The 19,103-nt window shown below is 37.9% G+C and overlaps 1 protein-coding gene across 1 annotated transcript in view; it reads left to right on the forward strand.

The window, feature by feature from the left end:
* The window catches only part of VPS50 (VPS50 subunit of EARP/GARPII complex), a 134,232-nt gene that overhangs the window by 19,835 nt on the left and 95,294 nt on the right, over positions 1–19,103 (forward strand). The window contains exons 3-9 of the mRNA XM_088833270.1: positions 2,140–2,266; positions 3,615–3,686; positions 5,874–5,927; positions 6,714–6,784; positions 8,040–8,157; positions 8,242–8,277; positions 10,082–10,164. Of these exons, the coding sequence (XP_088689396.1) occupies positions 2,140–2,266; positions 3,615–3,686; positions 5,874–5,927; positions 6,714–6,784; positions 8,040–8,157; positions 8,242–8,277; positions 10,082–10,164 (561 nt within the window). The remainder of the gene's footprint in view (positions 1–2,139; positions 2,267–3,614; positions 3,687–5,873; positions 5,928–6,713; positions 6,785–8,039; positions 8,158–8,241; positions 8,278–10,081; positions 10,165–19,103) is intronic.

A 19,103-nucleotide genomic window follows, 5' to 3' on the forward strand; every position in this document is an offset into this window, starting at 1 on the left:
TCAATTCAGATTTCCACTGTATTCAGGGAGGTGGCCTGTGGATATGCTAACTAATTGGAACCCTTCCGCAAATAGTGTGGGTTTAACACAAGTCTGTTGAAACTCTTCTGTGCCGTTGTCCAAGGTGCTGCCCAGCTGAGTGTGTTGTAGATAAACCCCTACTGGAGTACAGCTCCCACTATTCCCATGCTGGATTTCTTACTGCACTCATTGTATCTAATTCCTGCAAAACCAGTGATGGTGGTATCTTTAGCCTTTTTGTTTTTTTGATTAGTGTATTTTTATAAGTTGAGTTTTGGTACTGAAGAAGCATTTTCTTTTTCATGCACTTTTAATTCTGCAGGTTTAGTTTTTATGATTTTTACCTTCTCTTTTCAGTTTATCAGAATTTTAAATGTAAACAGTTAACTATTAAGTTTCAGGTTTATTGCTCTAATATTTTAGCTTGGATCTACTGAGAGGAAATAATTTTATAGTAATTGTATAAATTTAAGATATAAATTAAAATCCTAAAGATATATAAGCTAGGCTCTTCCTTTTTTTCTTTTCTACAAATGAAAACTATGCTCTGCAATAAAATAATCTAGAGTGTCTGTGCTTGAAAAGTTTGGTCCTCAAATTAACCATATAATTTTTGTATATTTAATTAGTGGTGATTCATTAAGAATTCTTGTTAAATATTATTTTGACTGTAAAATGATTTTAAATACTGATTTCTTTTTGTGTACTTAAATGCTTGAGATTAATTTGAATAAAGCCAAATAATTATATATCTGTAATAATGTTTTGATTAATTAATGGGGCATAGAGTGGGTATCTGTATTATTGAAATTTTCCAGTTAACGGAAGTTTTATCTGATTATGCAGTGAATTTGCATAGGATAAGTATTCAAGGATAAGGACTTGTCTGTTAAGCTCTTTTTGGCTGCATATCCATAGAAGCCCCATAATGTACCTTTAGAAAGCAAGCATTTTGTCAGAGCTTTAGGCTCATAATCGGCTCATTAAATTATAGTATCAGTACACTTTGAAGGAAGCCTCCTGGGAGTACAGAAGTAACCTTGTGAACCTTTTTTAAAAAATATCTGGTTTTGACTGTGCTGGGTCTTAGTTGTGACACTCAGGATCTTTCATTGCGACCTGCAGGCTCTCCAGTTACAGCTCGTGGGCTCAGTTGCCCCGTTCTTGGTATATGGGATCTCAGTTCTCCAACCAGGGATTGAACCTGAGTCCCCTGCCTTGAAAGGCAGACTCTGGACCACCAGGGAAGTTCCTTTTGTGGAACAAGTTTTTCTTAGCCAAGCAGTGAGATTTTCAGCAGAAAATCTGTTCAGGGTTCCAATACTGATTGTGACCCGAAAGTCACTGAAACGTTGTCCACTGGTTATCTGTGCTGGGACAGATTCTAGAGCATTGTTAGATGAAGAGAGGGCTTCCCTGGAGGCTCAGACAGTAAAGAATCTGCCTGCAGTGCAACAGACCTGAGTTCATTCCCTGAGTCGGGAAGATCCCCTGGAGAGGGGAATGGCTACCCACTCCAGTATTCTTGCCTGGAGGATTCCATGGACAGAGGAGCCAGGTGGGCTACAGTCCATGGGGTCGCAAAGAGTCGGACACGATTGAGCGACTAACACACTTAAGATGAAGAAACTGTGTATATATTTATATGATAGATATTCCGTTCCGTTCCGTTCCGTCGCTCAGTCATGTCCGACTCTCTGCGACCCCGTGGACTGTAGCCTACCAGGCTTCTCCATCCATGGGATTCTCCAGGCAAGAATACTGGAGTGGGTTACCATTTCCTTCTCCAGGGGATCTTCCCAACCCAGGGATTAGGTAGTCACTATTTTTTCTTTTTGTTTAGCACCTGAATTTTCTCAACTACTAGTTGATACACCAGGAATTGAAAATAAAATCTGAATCTTCAAACTGGCTAGTATTTTCCTCCAATAGATGGATGGTTTTTAGTGTTTGACATTTTCCTAACTTTCCACAAACTTTCTTCTTGTTTTCTGTCAGTTTGTCTCCTTGGTCAGTGTTTCCCAGGAGATGTGTCAGGGTAAAGACAGATGATTATTTCTGTGCAGATTGAGTTATAGCAGCTACAAGTACTATAATTCTTTTGTTTTGTTTTTCCTTAAAGGAGGAATTCCGAGAACTTCGAGAACAACCTAGTGACCCTCAAGCTGAACAGGAACTAATTAATAGTATTGAACAAGTGTATTTTTCTACAGATTCATTTGATATTGTTAAATATGAACTGGAGGTAAAAAAATTCATTAAAACCTATCTAAAGCCTATTTTGTTCAGTGATTTAAATTTGTGAGTGAAATATGAATGGTTTTTAGGGTCATTGTGTTTATTTATTTTTGATACTAGGACTGGTCTGTGATAACCACATTGTGATTAAAAGAACTTTCAGCACTGTTTAAAGATGAGATGGTTTTTTAAAATGTAAGGTTAAGTGCTGCTATAGGATATTGGTCCAAGAAACGTTTTTGTATTTTTCATTTTTAACTCTCAGCACACAATTATGTTAGTGTGCTGCCTCTATCTTATTGTACGTTGGCTAAATATGTTTAGGAAAGCTCTGAGGCTTTTAATCATGAAAGTGATATTTACATCATTATTTAGCTGTGATAAATACCCCTGTGCCATAATGTTTATAACTTTGGCATTTTAAATTTATAAGAATTAAAAAAAAAAGTCAGAATAGTAAAATTTGGGTTTTAGGTGAAACCAAATGCCGTAGGCATGCATGCATGCTTCGTATGTTAGTACCTAGAGTTAGTACCCAGCTTATTCCGAAATTTCGTCATCAGTTGACTGAGACTGGAGGTCTAACTTGGCATTTTCCCATCTTCACCATGGCATGCACTTTTGTTAGTTTCCACAACTGTCCTCTGGGCTTCACTGGTGGCTCAGATGGTAAAGAATCTGCCTGGAATGTGGGAGACCTGGGTTCGATCACTGGGTCAGAAAGATCCCCTGGAGAAGGGAATGGCAACCCACTCCAGTATTTTGGCCTGGAGAATCCCACGGACAGAGGAGCCTGGTGGGTTACAGTCCGTGGAGTTGCAAAGAGTCGGACACAGCTGAGCGACTACACTTTCACTTTCATACTGTCCTCCGGAGTATGTATAATCGGTGTCTTCAGATAACTGTCACTATCACACTACACGTGTAGGGGTTAATTTCCATTCATAGTATTTCAGAGGGGAAGTAGGTTTTGAGTTCTGTCGTGGATAAATAGGGAGATACCAGTGTCTGGTAGAGTGGGGAATTAGGGTCAGGAACTTTCTCACGTTCTCCTGTTACAGGTATTGGAAGCAGAGTTTCCCAGCTTAGGGGCCAGGAGTCCCCACAGGAGTGGGATTTCCAGGAGGTTGGCGATGGCGGCAGTGAAGATAGCAGAGGGAGGGTGGAGTTTGAGCCCCAGAGTGTTAGTACCAGAGATACAGGCTGGTGTCCGGGGTCCAGTGCAGAGGATGGGAGGAGTGGGGTGACACTGCTTTGTGTGTGCAGATTGTAGTTCTTCACTTAGATGTGCAGGGAAGTGAAACTAAATTAAACAATTGATTTTTTTCACTCTATGTATGGATTTTTCCTTTTAGAAGCTCCCTCCTGTTCTCAATCTGCAAGAATTAGAGGAGTACAGAGACAAACTGAAACAACAGCAAGCTGCAGTAAGTAAAACACACATTTCTGAGAAAAGTGTGAAGGAAACACAGCAGAGAGGTGTGACGCTTGCAGGTTTTATAGTTTCACTAATACACTAGCATTTTACACAGATCTTACTATCTGACGTGTATTTGACTCAAATGATACATTTATATGTATTCAGATTTACTATCTATTCAGTTTCCCTCATATTACGTTGATAGATTTGCTTCTCGAACTTGGTGTTCTTTCTCTGGAATCCTAAACATGATGAAAGAATTTTGGATTTATATTTTTCAAATTACTAAGTACCTGCTTAGATTGCTCCTTGTCACATGTGTGTGACTTTCCTTTCCATAGGTTTTTTTTTTAACCCACAGTTTTATGATAGATAGAATGTTCTTATATCAGAGTAGAGGCTCCCACTTCTAGTTGAAAGGTCCAAAGAGAATACAGGGTTAAGATTCAGAAAGTCTGAACTGCCGTCACTATTTATCGTGTGACATTGGGCAAGTCGCTTTGCCTTGCTAAATTTCTGGTGTCATCTGTGAAGTAGTGGGCTGGGCCTGCATTTTACCTAATGATATAAAATTCTGTGATTTTCTATTTTCTTTGTGTTAGGCTGAATTCCTTTTATAAAACTCAGACTGTACTGTAGGAGATTAAATAATGGTAGTAAGTAGTCTTGTTAATTTTTTAATACTAAAAGCAGTAATAATACATTCAGCCATTTTAATTTAAGATACGATCTTTAATAATACACGCGACAAATAAAGGAAGATATACTTCTGTATCATTTGTGTTATGCCCAGAGACCTCAGTGGGCGCTGGGACCTCCTAGAGGCTGGCAGCAGTAGCGTGGGGAAGGGCCCTGAGCACTGGAGGGTTGTGTAGTCAAAGCATGTTGTTGTTCTGGAAACTTTGAGTTCAGTGGATGGTGGCACCTTTTGCCTTTTGGTCTCAGCGTGTTTTAATATGTACTCCCCCACTTTGTAACTCGTGTGGTGGTATTCTTTTGGGAATGAATCCCACAAGGGCCATGTAGTATAGTGGCCTTTGGAATTTGACCAACCTGGCTTTGAGCCGTGACCTTGCAACTTACTGTGGGTGAATTATTACTGTGTCTAAGATTACACCCCCTGGAAAATAAGGAAACATGTCACCCATTTCAGTAGATTGTCCTAATTACTAATTGAGGTAATGCAAGAAAAGCACTCAGCACACTGCCTGGTGCCGTGGAAGCTAATTGTAGCCACATGGTCTATTTAAAACAAGAAAAATGGAAAAACCCGTAACAAAAAACAAAAAGCAGTGAACGCACACGAATGAACAAATGACTAAAAAACAGTTTGGTAAGATTGTGGGTTTCTGTCTGTGTACATCTCTACAAGTTCCTGTCTATACAGATCTACACACATTCAGAGCAGATTAGGAAAACATGAAAGAATCAATGTAGTAGTTGAATGGGTGTTTAATGTTTTGTTCTCAGCCGCTTTGGGGCAGGGGCTACAATTGTATTTCTTGAACAGATAGTCATTAACTGCCTTCTGTGCCCCACAGCATGGTCGTGGTCATTGCTGGTCATGATACCTCTGCAGTGCAGTGCTGCAGAGGCCCCTGAGATTGTGAAATAAGAAACTTATGTTCAAGATCATTAGACTTCTACATTGCATACATTAACATTATTCATGAAGCTGACCAAGAAACCTTCGGTATCTTCATAGCGCTCCAAAAAGCACATTTTCAGTTTTTCAGAAGTAGTGGACCAAATTGCTGTTTGTCTTCTTATGCAGTACAAACAGTTTAAAGGGGACAAGGATATTTTCTGTTTCCCAGGTAGTATTTCCATAAATTCAGTATATTAAACATTTTTTTATCTTAAGTCTGTCTTTTGAAAGCAAATCCAGTACCCTGAAAGATGGGTAGACTTTTGCACATGTTAGTGAAATCAAATAATGATACTCATGTTATTAACAGTAATAATGACCATTTATTGAGTTTCTATTAAGGATCAAGTATTGTGCTATGTGCTCTACCTCTTTTACTAGATTCATGGCCAGAGAAATGTGTGTGGCCATAGCATGCCAGAATCTGCTGTAGGAGTGATTGAGAAGCCCTGTTGAATGTTCTTGCTAAAAGTTTAAATGTAAAATGTAATAGGAAGCATGAGGCTTTTTCTTTTATTTCCTTTGTTTGATTGCATGTTCTTCTAGGTCTCTAAAAAAGTAGCAGATTTAATCCTTGAAAAACAGCCTGCTTATGTCAAGGTAGGATAATATTTGTTATTTTTAAAGTAAAATATTAAAAATGTTTGAGTGACTTATACTTGGAATTTGAAATATTTATTCTTTTGTCTGTAGTTTATAGCAACATATTAACTTTATTTGGGTTGTGTTTGTATATGGTTTTTTCTCTGATATGGGGAATTTACCAAACTATGAGAAGTGAAAGAGATTTTATAACTGACTCTAATCTGTTTGGTTTTCCTAACTTGAGAACAGCCAGTGAAAATTGCTTCCATGTATTTTGTAACTCAGATCATCAGCAGTGACTGTTCAGTCTGCCTTTAAAATATGATGAAATTGGAACTGTCTCTCTGAATCTGCCTTTTCATCAGAAGAGCAGAGACTTCAGAACGCACTGAAAAATCTGTGTTCAAACGAAGCCATTCACTGTAAAAGCATCTTAGCAAACAAATCATGTTTGTCGTATTTGTCATTATCTTGTGAAGTTCTCTTAGATAGAAACATTTAAATGAATATATTATTAGTATTTATTTACGCCCATCTAAAAGTGGATGGTTCTAGATTTCCTTGCAGGCAATACTGCCTAAATATTTTGTGACATGCCGTGATGAAAATCAATTGAAAGTAGTTATTTTAAATGATTTTATGAAAAATATACCAACAGTGTACAAGTTCAGGTATCTTTGTTGCTACTTTATCAAGCAGGCGTCTCTTTGAAACCCACTAAAGTTTTTGTTAGAGAACCATACCAATAAGAAAGAAAAATAAAATGCCTCACACAGTAACCTACACCTCATCTTTCCATAGGAACTTGAAAGAGTTACCTCGTTACAAACAGGTCTTCAGTTAGCCGCTGTTATCTGCACCAATGGGAGGAGGTATTGTGTTTGATGATGCTTTGTTCTTTAAGCTAAATAACATTTAAGAGAAACTGTCTTAGAAAATTGATTTTTTAAGTTATGATTGTGGTTTCTAGAATGCTCTTCATTAACTGAACATACATAATGATCTATAAACTGCACTAAAAAGGTGTGTGGGAAATGTTTTAAAATCTAGTTGCTGCTGCTGCTGCTGCTAAGTCACTTCAGTCGTGTCCGACTCTGTGTGACCCCACAGATGGCAGTCCACCAGGCCCCCCGTCCCTGGGATTCTCCAGGCAATAACACTGGAGTGGGTTGCCATTTCCTTCTCCAGTGTGTGAAAGTGAAAGTGAAGTCGCTCAGTCATGTCTGACTTGTAGCGACTCCATGGACTGCAGCCCATCAGGCTCCTCCGTCCATGGGATTTTCTAGGCAAGAGTACTGGAGTGGCTTGCCATTTAGGGATTAAAAATATTAGTTTTTTAAGTTTTTTTTTTTTTTTTTTTTGTAATATGGGCCATTTTAAAAGTCTTTATCAAATTTGTTACAATATTGCTTCTGTTGTTTATGTTCTGGTTTTTTGGCCCTGAGGTATATGGGATTTTAGTTCCCTGGCCAGGGATCAAACCTACACCCTCTGCTTTGTAAGGTGAAGTCTTTAACCACTGGACTGCCAGGAAAGTCCCAAAACATTACTGGTTTTGTATTGCTTAAATCAGTGCTTCTCAAACTGTCTTTGGTGAAGGACCAGCCTTTTTATTTTTCCTTTTTTAATTTCCAACATGTTACAGATTGTTGTTTTTATAAAATGCAATAAAAACAAATTACTAGAATAAATTTTAAAAAAAGACAACCAAACTCATATAAAATACAGTCTCATTTTTTCTATTATCAGATTCATTAAGCTTAAAATTACTATGTCAACTTTTGCTTTGTGTGTTTAAACTCTTTTTGGTTAGAGTCATCAAGCATAAACTCGTTTCGTCAGCTTTTGTTTCGCGTGTTTCTAAATGCTTGCTCTCAGTTTCTGAGCGTTTATTGTGGTGAACTAGTAACAGTTTGGAGTTTGGTAGCAGGCGATCTGCCACTCTGGTAATGCTGGTTTATGTTGAGCTGTTGACAAGATCGGTCAGTCTGTTCAGTCGGTCAGAGGACTCACAATCCCCAAATTTAAGAGCAATCCAGGATACTGTCTCATTAACTGCCTAATTGTTCTGTGTGTATAGTGTTCTTACACTAGAAAAACTGAACTATTTATTGCTCACTTTTACAGACACTTGAATATTGCAAAGGAAGGTTTTACACAAGCTAGTTTAGGCCTCCTTGCAAATCAGAGGAAACGTCAGTTGCTGATTGGACTTCTGAAATCCCTGAGAACGATAAAAACATTGGTATTTACCAGTTCCTTTTTAAAAATTAAAACTTAATTTTATGGTTGAAACAGGTTTTACCTTTGCATTTCTGTTATTTTTCAGCAAAGAACAGATGTCCGCTTAAGTGAAATGCTGGAGGTAAGTTTACAGAGCTTGGAAGTTTGGTGCTCTTCATAATATTGGAGAATTATTGTGGAAAAAAACTCAGATATACATTTTTCTCAAATTGGTGTATGGTGTAAAGAGCATTTTTAGACAGTAAAGGGCCTTACTGTTTCTAATCCTGTGCATCTTTTTCTATCGTCATGATATACTTCATTCAGAAAAATTTATTGGGGGGAATGTTCAGTGTGTAGCAAGGTGGGAATGTTAATTTCAGTATGTTTCCATTATATCTGGGCCCAGATAGCAATGGAATTACCTTTTGCAAGTAACATAAAGTAGTAATTTGAGGAAGATGGCGTGGACTAGTTATTTTGGTGTCTCGTGTATATACATATAGTTTTTTGATTACTAATTTTTAAAATTTCTGGCCGTGCTGGGTCTCTGTTGCTGCACGAGGTCTTTCCCTAGTTACGGCAGACGGGAGCTACTCTTCGTGTGGTGACTTCCCTTGTTGCAGGGCACAGTCTCTAGATGCATGGGCCTTGGTAGTTGTGGCATGTAAGCTCGCTATTTGTGGTGCGCAGACTTTGCTGCCCTGCCCGTGGAATCTTCCCAGACCAGGGACTGAACCTGCGTCCCCTGCATCGGCAGGCAGATTGCTATCCACTGGACCGCTAGGGAAACCCTCATATATATATTGATTTTCTGAGTGAGCCATCTGTTTTCTCTTCGATGACTTTCTTAGCATTTTCTATATACTTCTGTTATAAGGTTCGCCAAGGCCTAATGTATTATGTGTGTTTCCTCATGATTCTCAAGCACCTTTAGGTAGGTACTTTGTCATGATCTCAGCATCCCCTATGGTTTGAATTGCCTTTGTTGAATTTAGATATGAATGTAAGGAATATTTTTTTTAATGGTTTTCTGTTTAATAACTGTATTACTTCTAAACTATTACCACTAAACTATGATTTGAGAAATCCATATGAAAAATTAATTTGGCAATAAATTACTCTGTTTAGGTGTTAAAAATATGCTGAGGCCATTAATGAATATTTCACTTTATTTTCCAAATTTAAGAATACTTATGGATTCATTGGTGGTAAAACTGTTGAATGTTGATTGCAAGTAGAATAAAAGTGGAACGTTTTTCATATAAGCATGACTGACAGAAGATATGTTAACAGTTAAAGAACTCCTTCTCTCTGAAGCAGCCTATCCTTCTGTGTAGGCTTTGCCCACGTGTCAGTGGTCTCAGAGGGCTATTACTGTGTATTTATGGGCACGAAATATTTTTCCGTGCTACATTTTAGGTCTGGAGCTAGTTGCTTTGTTATATTTTACTGTTTATCTGTTGCTGTATTATAATCTTTGAGAAGAATTAAAACTTTCTGGTAGTGTCACTTTTAGATAGAGTATGAACAGAGATTTATCCTTTTCAGAGGCATTTAAACATTTTCATTTTCGCCTGCACTGGGTCCTCACTGCTGTGCGTGGACTTTCTCTAGTTGTGACGGGGGGGCTACTTTCTAGTTGTGGTGCCCAGGCTTCTCGCTGCCTTGGCTTCTCTTGTTGTGGAGCACAGGTTGTAGGCACTGACTTTAGTACTGTGGGCTCAGTAGTTGTGGCTCAGGGGCCCTGGAGAACAGGTTCAGTCGCTGTGGTGCCTGGGCTTAGTTGCCCAGCGTATGTGGATCTTCCTCGACCAGGGATGTAACCCGCGTCTGCTGCATTGCAAGGCGGAGTCTAAATCACTGGACCACCAGGGAAGCCCCTTTTCAGAGTCTTTTAAGAAAAATGTTTCCGTCCTAACGACTTCTGTTGTTGCTCTCTCCAGGAGGAAGACTATCCAGGAGCTATTCAACTGTGCCTGGAATGTCAGAAAGCTGCCAGCACTTTTAAACATTACAGTTGCATAAGGTAAGCTAACATCAAAGTTTTAAAGCTGACGCTGCCATCAGTTTTAATATAGGAGTTGTGTAATATACAGTGTTAATAAACATTGAAAATTACTAAGTGCTGTATCCTAGTTTAGCTTTCTTGTTTATAAATGGACAGTACGGTAAAATAGGACTTCCTTGGTAGCGCAGACGGTAAAGCGTCTGCCTACAATGTGGGAGACCTGGGTTCAATCCCTGGGTTGGGAAGATCCCTTGGAGAAGGAAATGGCAACCCACTCCAGTACTCTTGCCTGGAAAATCCCATGGACAGAGGAGCCTGGTAGGCTACAGTCCACGGGGTCAAAAAGAATCAGACACGACTGAGAGACTTCCTTTCACTTTTCACTTTCACAGTAAAATAACAATTCTTAAGGTTTGAAAGATCAGATAGATACTTTTGAATCCTGTTTCCTGTGACATCATTGTAACTCTTCTTTTCCTATTTTTTCCAGTCTTACTGATTTCATTTTTATGCAGTAGCAGAGGATAAATTCATCTGTTCCTGTCTTCATTGCACCTCTTGGGAATTCTTCCTCCTTAACTTTGCCCAGCTTAGAAACATGGAGAGTGTTGTCACAGTTTGTTTTTCAGATCCAGATGGTTCAACTGTTGGCTCATCATGATAAGAATTCTTTTGGAAGATTTAAAAGCGATTTCACCTGATATTGTCATCTTTGTAATATTTAAGTGATTATGTAATTAACGTTTTATATCTCCTGTTTGTTAATGTATTACGTCTTCTGTTTGTTTGTGAAATCTGCTGTCTGAAAATAGCTGCTGCATCTTCTGCTCTGAGTGCTAACTTTTTTAATGGATTTTGATCTGTTTAAAATGAAGCTTTTGCATTAGCTGTACCTCGTAGGGGTGGGGGTGGGCTCTAATCCTTATGTGTAATTTCTGTCATTCCTTTGAAACCATCGAAAATAAACATACAGTCTAAGGAAAATAGTGAGGTTTCCAGGCAAACCCAGTTTCAAATTAACTTCATACCAACCTTAGAAGGTAGCCTGTTAGTCTCTCATGTACAGCTGTCAGTGAGCAGGATGCCCTGATGTTTCAGGTGTAGATTCCTTGTATCTGAAAAGATGAAAAGATTGTGATAGAGTAAAACATTAGCACAGCTTTGAATTAATTTTTTTAAAAAATATACTCGCATGTAGGTCTCTGCTGGGTATGGAATAACTGGGTATTTCCCCCTAGAGATGATATTTTTTATGTTTTTTGTTTATCTAGGATTATGCATTTTGAAGCAACATTCTTTTTATTTATTAGGAAACACATAGTTGAGTAGTACCAGTGATATTTGGATTTTATCCATTTTGACAGTGATTAACTGTTACTTTTAAAAACTTGATTATGTCATTTATTTTTATTAGGTTGGATGAATAGAGTATTAGCTCTAGTATGTGCATATACTTGAACCATTTTCTGCAGGGCCTCTGGCTCCTGAAGAAGCATCACAACCATTTGCTTCATTTCGTGATGATATGTCTGTTAGAATGAGAAAAGTTTATTTCTGGTTGGCTTAAAATAATTCAGGCAACTATATATCTATTGAGTGCTTATTATATGCCAGGTGCTTTGTTTTGGAATTGGTTGTATAGTGATGAATCACATAAAATATAATCAGTATAATCCTTGGTCTTCAAGAATGCTTAGTCTGTCAGGATGGACTTGGATTGAGGTAGGCACAAGTAAGATGGGGCTTTAGAGAGAAGGAAGTTGAGCATATGGTGGAAGCATTGGGATCTGATTCTCCTTAGGAGTCAAGACTAAGGATCTGAAGGAGGTGCAGGAGGGTTTAGCTAAACGAGAGGATGCGGGGTTGTGGATATGAGATTATGGGTATTATGATGAAGTTCTTTGTTGCAGAGATGTCAGGCAAAATGAGGGCTGAAATTATCTATTGTATTTATAGCAACAAAGAAATCAGAGTTGACCTTGTTGGGGACAGATTTGGTTGAAGCGTAAGTATGAAAGTGAAAGTGAAGTCGCTCAGTTGTGTCCGACTTTGTGACCCCGTGGACTGTGGCCCACCAGGACCCTCCGTCCGTGGCATATTCCAGGCACTAGAACTGGAGTGGGTTGGCATTTCCTTCTCCAGGGGATCTTCCCAACCCAGGGATCGAGCCTGGGTCTCCCACATTATAGGCAGACGCTTTACCGTCTGAGTCAGTACGGGATGAGGAAATTTTATAAAGAGGAAAGATGTGGAATTGAGAGGGAGAAACCTGAGTGTTTGAAAAAAGTGAGAGATTGAAAAGAAGAGAGAGCATCCTAATAAGCCTTTGTAGGGATTACAGGGGAGATTGACTTTGAAAAGGTCCACCGTTCTTTTATAATAGGAAAGAATGAATGTGGAGATCTGGTGGCAAGAAACTGAGATGACATGTTGATGCTTTATTTTTTCCATTAATTGAGTGTTTAGCTCTGTTAAAGTAAGTATCTTACTTGATGAGAGTTAGCTATAAAAAATGTTTTAGAAAGAAACCCTTATTTGGGTATTTTTTCAGGTTGGCATGAGGTAGCCTCTAACCGCTTTTTCATTTTTAGGCATATAGTGATGTGTGGAGGAGGTGTGACTACAGTTATCTCACCTGGTGAAAAGTTTTGAAATCAAAAAATCTGTAATGATGATTTAAGTTGATCACTGTTTTATTTTAGATGTACAGAATATAAGAGGAATGCTATGTTTACATATATGAGTCATGCATGCAGTAATAAGCAAAGGTGGGCATATTCTGGAAATAGATAAAAACAGATGCACAGAAACATTGAAATGTCCTAAGGAATTCATTGTAGTGGGATTTTTACCTTAGGTTTCCTGGAGATTTGTTAGAATTGTGTTTTTAACTTGGCAATTTAGTGACAGTGAACTGCTTGGTGGTGATGACGGGCCCTCCAGCAACGATTCTTCTCTTCCACACACAGCAGTGTTTCCTTGTCCTGCCTAACCCAGTCCTTTCTCGAATCTTCACCTCTTAGGTCACCCATTTGTTCCTAGTTGGGAGAACCTAAGCTTGTTCACTTCTTATAGATCATATGATTTAGGATATAGCGATAGAGTTAATTGATACATAGGAGAGATTGAGTCCACAAAAATGAGAGGAATTTTATTCTATTAATAATTTCCTTTTAATTTTGTCTTTATTAATTAGATGTACTTTTCTTATTCTATGCATTTTCTTCATTTTCCTCTTTTTCCTCTGGCCTTATGAATGCAGTCAATGTTGAACCTGTTCTTGAGCTCTCTCATTGGTTCAGACGTAATTCACAAGCACTTAAATGTTTTTTCCATTTACCTGGAGCTGTGAATTTAGCCAAAGGCAAGATTTAATCTTTTGCTTAGATCTGAGTGATTCAAAAGTGAAAAATCATTTGACACTCTGGTAATCATAGAATAGTAATTAATTTCCAACTGAATTCACACTCGTTTTCTTTAACATTTAAATTTATTTTGTATTCCTATTGATGGTTAGAAAATCAAGAAATATTTTTCTTAGCAGTGTCCTTTAAGAGAAACATTCCACGATTCAAAGTGTTTCAGAATTATTGGGTAATATTTGGTGTTTTTTGTTTTTATATTGCAGGCAAATTCATCTGTACAGTGGGTCTATTCATACCCTTCTTAATTTTTCCTTAGTAGATTATATGTTTCTCTCTTCTTTCCTGGTCACATTGCTCCTTTATTGGAAATAAAGTATTTGATAGAAGGCAGAGACTCTGTGGCCTTAGGAGTAGATTACATGGAACAAGTGAGAGTGAACTCTTATGATTCTGAAAGTAGAAAAAAAGAGAATTCACAACTTTGCTTCTGCATAAAAAGGCACTGACTGTATGCCTAATAAATTTGGGTTATAGGACTGTATAATTTAATACATGAAGTACCAAGTAATTTGATATCTTGCTTGATGTGCTGTGTTTCAGCATGACAGAGTTATATGGTTGGGATTTATCAGGAATAAGAATCAGAATGTTTATCTTGAAGTATGCCTGAATAAAGCATTTAATTTCTTTATCACTTGAAATTTATCTAAATTAGTTTCATGAAAAATTAAAAGTCAAAACTTCTTTACTGCTTTTTAAAATTTCCTTTGAAAGAAACTACCTGAATGAATCTTGGCACATGCTAGATTAGGCACCAAAAAGTTCATGCACCGCCTGAACTAGTTTTCAGTACTGCACTTTAACGTAGACAGCCGTATTTAATTTCTGATAATCTTAAAATATCCTTCTTTTCCCCCTCAGATGATGATCTTGGCAGTTGAAAGAAAACTGTAGGTCGTAGACCCTTAAATCATCGAATAATGAGTACAGCCTTTAGCTACAAGTACAGCAGTACTTGGGCTCCCCAGGTGGCTCAGTGGTAAAGAATCCACCTGCCAAGCAGGAGACTTGGGTTTGATTCCTTGGATCAGGAGGATCCCCTGGAGAAGGAAATGTTGGCAACCCACTCCAGTATCGTGCCTGAGAAATCCCATGGAGAGAGGAGCCTGGTGGGCTATAGTCCATGGGGTCGCGTAGAGTCAGACATAACGTAGTGACTAAACAACAAACAGCAGCAGTACTAGGGACTGTTCTTATCCTGTGGCCCTTGATTCCATCTTAGCAAGCAGTGTCTGCTCTTTCTTTACACTCAGGCAAGGGGAACCCAGGGGCCTCACCTGGAGTGATGAACAGTGAGTGTTTCTGCAGGATCACCAGGCCTGCTCAGCCAGACTCACATGTAGGTCTGGAGTCCCTGTCGCTTGATTTGCTTGGGCTGAGTTATTGACACCACGCTATTCTGACACCACCTCCTTTCTTATCTTTTATCTTGTTTTCCTCTGCCTTCCTCCTCCAGGCAGTGCCATTTAAAATTAATGTAAAGTGAAATCTACATAAAACATGACACTTGAACAAAAGGGTCTTAAAAGGTGAAAGTTTTTCTTTCTGCCCACCAATCCTTCCCTTTCCTACTCCCTAGAGTAAACCATTTTTACAGCTTAATTTTCATCCTACCAGATTTCATTGTAATTTAAAAGATTACATTATAATATCCTTTTCCTGATTTTTCAATGTCGATAGTTGTCGATACTCTGTTTACTCCCCATAATAAAAAGCAATGAGATAGGCACGTAGTGTACTTCCTTTTACTTCTTTTCACTTCTCCATCTTCCAGGTTTTGTTAGTGAAACTTATATTTACTTGGTCAAGTTTATAACATTTATATTCTTTTCACAGCTATAATTAAATCTCTGTTTTTTTCTTAAAGGTTACTTCTAAAAAATTAATAGAAGTCATGTTTACTATATTATGGGTATTTAAATATTATTACCTGCAGAACTGAGTGATTGGATGTATGATAAAGGAAAAATGACCCTGTGTCTCTAGATGAAAATAGTTTTTCTGTTTCTGTTGAACATTTTTCGCTTTTGTCGGTCCTACTCGGCTTCTGTCATCTTTGTAATATTCCATTTTTGTGCATTTCTTTGTCGTGTGTTGTTAGTTACCTCTTGGAAAATTTTTTTAATACAGGATACTTAGGGGGTAAATTTTCAGATTTTGAAATGACCTTAATTTAGCCCATTTATGCAGGAGGGGAAAGGGGCGTCAGAGGATGAGATGGTTGGATGGCATCACCAACTCAATGGACATGAGTGTGAGCAAACTCCAGGAGTTGGTGATGGACAAGGAAGGCTGGTGTGCTGCAGTCCATGCAGTCACAAAGAGGCGGACACAACTTAGCAACTGAACAACAAATGATTGAAAGAAAAATTATTTTTTTTTCTTAAAAAATGGAAGGCATTGCTTAGCTGTCTATTCCAGCCTCCTGTTTCGAAGGACAGAGTCAGATACTACTCTTCTTCTCATTTTACCAAAGAAATGGTGTCTTTCTTTTAGAAATTTTAAGGATTTTTTTTTTCTTTTTTTTTCACTTGATCTAAGATTTCACCAGTCTAGAAAAGTCCTGTCTTAGACTCTTTACTCTTAGATGATGAGACAAGAATGAAGTATTATTTAGTGCCTAACTACATGAGAGCCTGTGTTTACTTGTTATACCAAGAGCTTGTGAAATGTATTTGTTCTGTAGGAGATGGTAATAACAGGCAGTTAACAGGCAGGACTGTGGGGTAATATGCCAGTTAAGAGCACAGAATACATAAACAAAAGCCATCAGAGATGCTCAAGCTGTGAATGACTCACTTCCCATACCCCCGTGGGAATGGGAAATACTGACATTTATAGGAGTGGGAGTAGGAGCTTGGCACCATTATCCAAGGCAGCACTGACAGAACAGTCATTCTAAATTAGATTTTAATAAGGCTTTCTCACTAAAACTTTGTTCTTCAGTTTTTAAAAACTGAATCATGATAATAGTGATAGTGATGATGATATAATATTTGAAAAATTTGGACTTTAATATATATCAAGCACTGTACTTATTTTTTATCTTTTAAAGATATTTAAACATCTCTTATTTAAAGATAATGTTCCTTAATTTTTCCTATTTAGCATTAACAGAATATTCCTCAGGTGGTGGTGTTCTCACTCTCGGAGATGAGGACATTGATGCTCTGTAAAATGAGTGGCAAAGGCAAGATTTAAATTTATATCTGTTGGGATACACATCTTGTTGTTCTTAACCACAACTATGGTAGGCCATCTACCAATGTTATAGCTGTTATGTGCAGTGGAAGCTCATGGCCAGTAGGCCAATTTATATTATTTTGCTCCAGTCTCTGAAGTATATTCTGACTAGAGTTAACTGTGTTTTTTCTAAACCCATTTCTGCCAGTTGTGTTTGTTCCTGTCTTTATGTTGCTAGAGTAAATAAACTAATGAGATGAAACAACTTTTTGAAAGTAAGTTGGATGCATTGGAAAAATAGAACTTACTGTTAAAAATAAATTTCCTTTTGAATCTTTTGTAGGTGAGACAACTCATAAAAAACTAGGGGATATAAGATAACTGATTTGGCATTCAGGTTGTTTTGCATTTGTTTTTAGGTTCCTGCTTCAATTTTGAGAATCCGAAACTTGAAATTACAGTCAATTTATTTGTGATCTGGTTCACATGAGACTAAGACGTTAAAACTCCAGTCAAATGAAAAGACCTTGGCTCTCAGTCAGAAATGGATGAGTGAAGTACACTTACAAATTTTAGTTAAAATATTACGTGCCCATGCCAAGTCACTTCTGTTGTGTCTGACTCTTTGTGACCCCATGGCCTGTAGCCTACCAGGCTCCTCTGTCTGTGGGATTCTCCAGGCAAGAATACTGGAGTGGGTAGCCATTCCCTTCTCCAGGGCAGCATCCCAACCCAGGGATCGAACCAGGGTCCTCCCACACTACAGGCAGATTCCTTACTATCTGAGCCACCAGCGAAGCCCTAAAATATTCAGTGTACATAAATATTCCTGTTTTAACTTTGATCAGTTGACCAATTAAAAGGTCTTCTGCCAAACTGTAGCACAGGGCTGCCAGAGGGCGTTTGTCTTTAAAGGGCCAGATAATAAATATTTTAAATTTTGCAGACCATAATGTCTTGGTTGCAGTTATTCAGCTCTGCCCTTGAAGACCGAGAGTGGCATTTGACGATATGTAAACAAATGCATGTGGCTGTGTTTCAATAAAACTTTCTTTAGAATCATAGCCTCTTGGCTAGATTTGATTCCTGAGCCTGGCTTCTGCTCTGGAATTATAATTCAAAGAGTTTGGAAATGTTTTGAACATTTCTAGTGTCCTTAATAATGAACTCTGAACTTTCTATGTGGTGAATAGTTGTGTTGTGAGTTAGGTCTGGGATTTCTGAACAGAGTGTGGACAGAGATCTCAGTAGATTCAAAGTGATCTTGGAGTTCTTTTACAGTTTTTTCGTGGATTGAAGGATCCTGTGACACTTGATGGTACCTCAAGTTTGTTTATTTAGCTTCAGTGTGTTTGAAAATCATGTTTTCTTTGAGATCTGTTGATAAAACTTGGCAGCAGTGAGTAGATTGAAATCTTTGTAATTATATAATACCTCTGATCGAAACAGACTGGAGTTTCTAATCCTTGGAATTATATAATACTGCTGATCTAAACAGGCTAGAGTTTCTGGGGGCCATGGGCACACAGTAATAATTTGGAAAGATAAATTTTACTTACATGTGTTCCAGAGGTGTTAGCATTCTACTGAATCGTATACAAAGATGTGCTAATTGGTTAGCTGGTGTTCAGCATATAATAAAATCTAGAAACTTTAGAGCTTGAAGCAGCCCTTTAGATCCAGCCCACTTTTGTATAGGAAACTGGTGCCCAGAGTTATTAAGAGACTTGTCTTAAATCACCTGGATTAATAACAAACCAGGGAAAGATCATTAAGAGGCTGATTACTTCCATACCATCTTGTCTTTCAGTACAGTCAGATTGCAGTTTTCTAGGACACATTTTGTGAGTTTGTGTCCCAGAGCAGCTACTTAAAAGGAAAGTTAATGTTATTTTTAATATTTTCTGTAGTGATTATAAAAATGCCCTCCAAATTGTTTGAGTCATTCCACTCACTTGCAAATAGCTTTAAATAGCTTTTAGTCTTTCGTCTTACAACTAGTAATTTTTTTGACTATAATGTAGCTTTTATTTATCCAAATGTTCATGACTAGGTTCTTTTTACATCCTCTGATTAACTGACCCAAATAGCTGAAATTCATGTTTCTAAATGATGGCTGAGGATTTCTTTAAAGACCACATTTAATATGTCCACTCCTTAATCATATTTTTATGTGTATATCTTTAATTAGTAGCCAACTGTTATCAAACTACAGTTGTAGATTTTGAAAGCATTTTTAAAAATTTATTGTTAATTGGAGGATAATTGCTTTATGATGTTGTGTTGGTTTCTGCCGTACAGCAACAAGAATCAGCCACAAGTATACATATATCCCTTCCCTCTTGAAAG

The sequence above is a fragment of the Moschus berezovskii genome, chromosome 3 (genome assembly GCF_049115385.1).
Source record: "Moschus berezovskii isolate FMDL1 chromosome 3, NW_MosBer_1.0, whole genome shotgun sequence".
NCBI lineage: Eukaryota > Metazoa > Chordata > Mammalia > Artiodactyla > Moschidae > Moschus > Moschus berezovskii.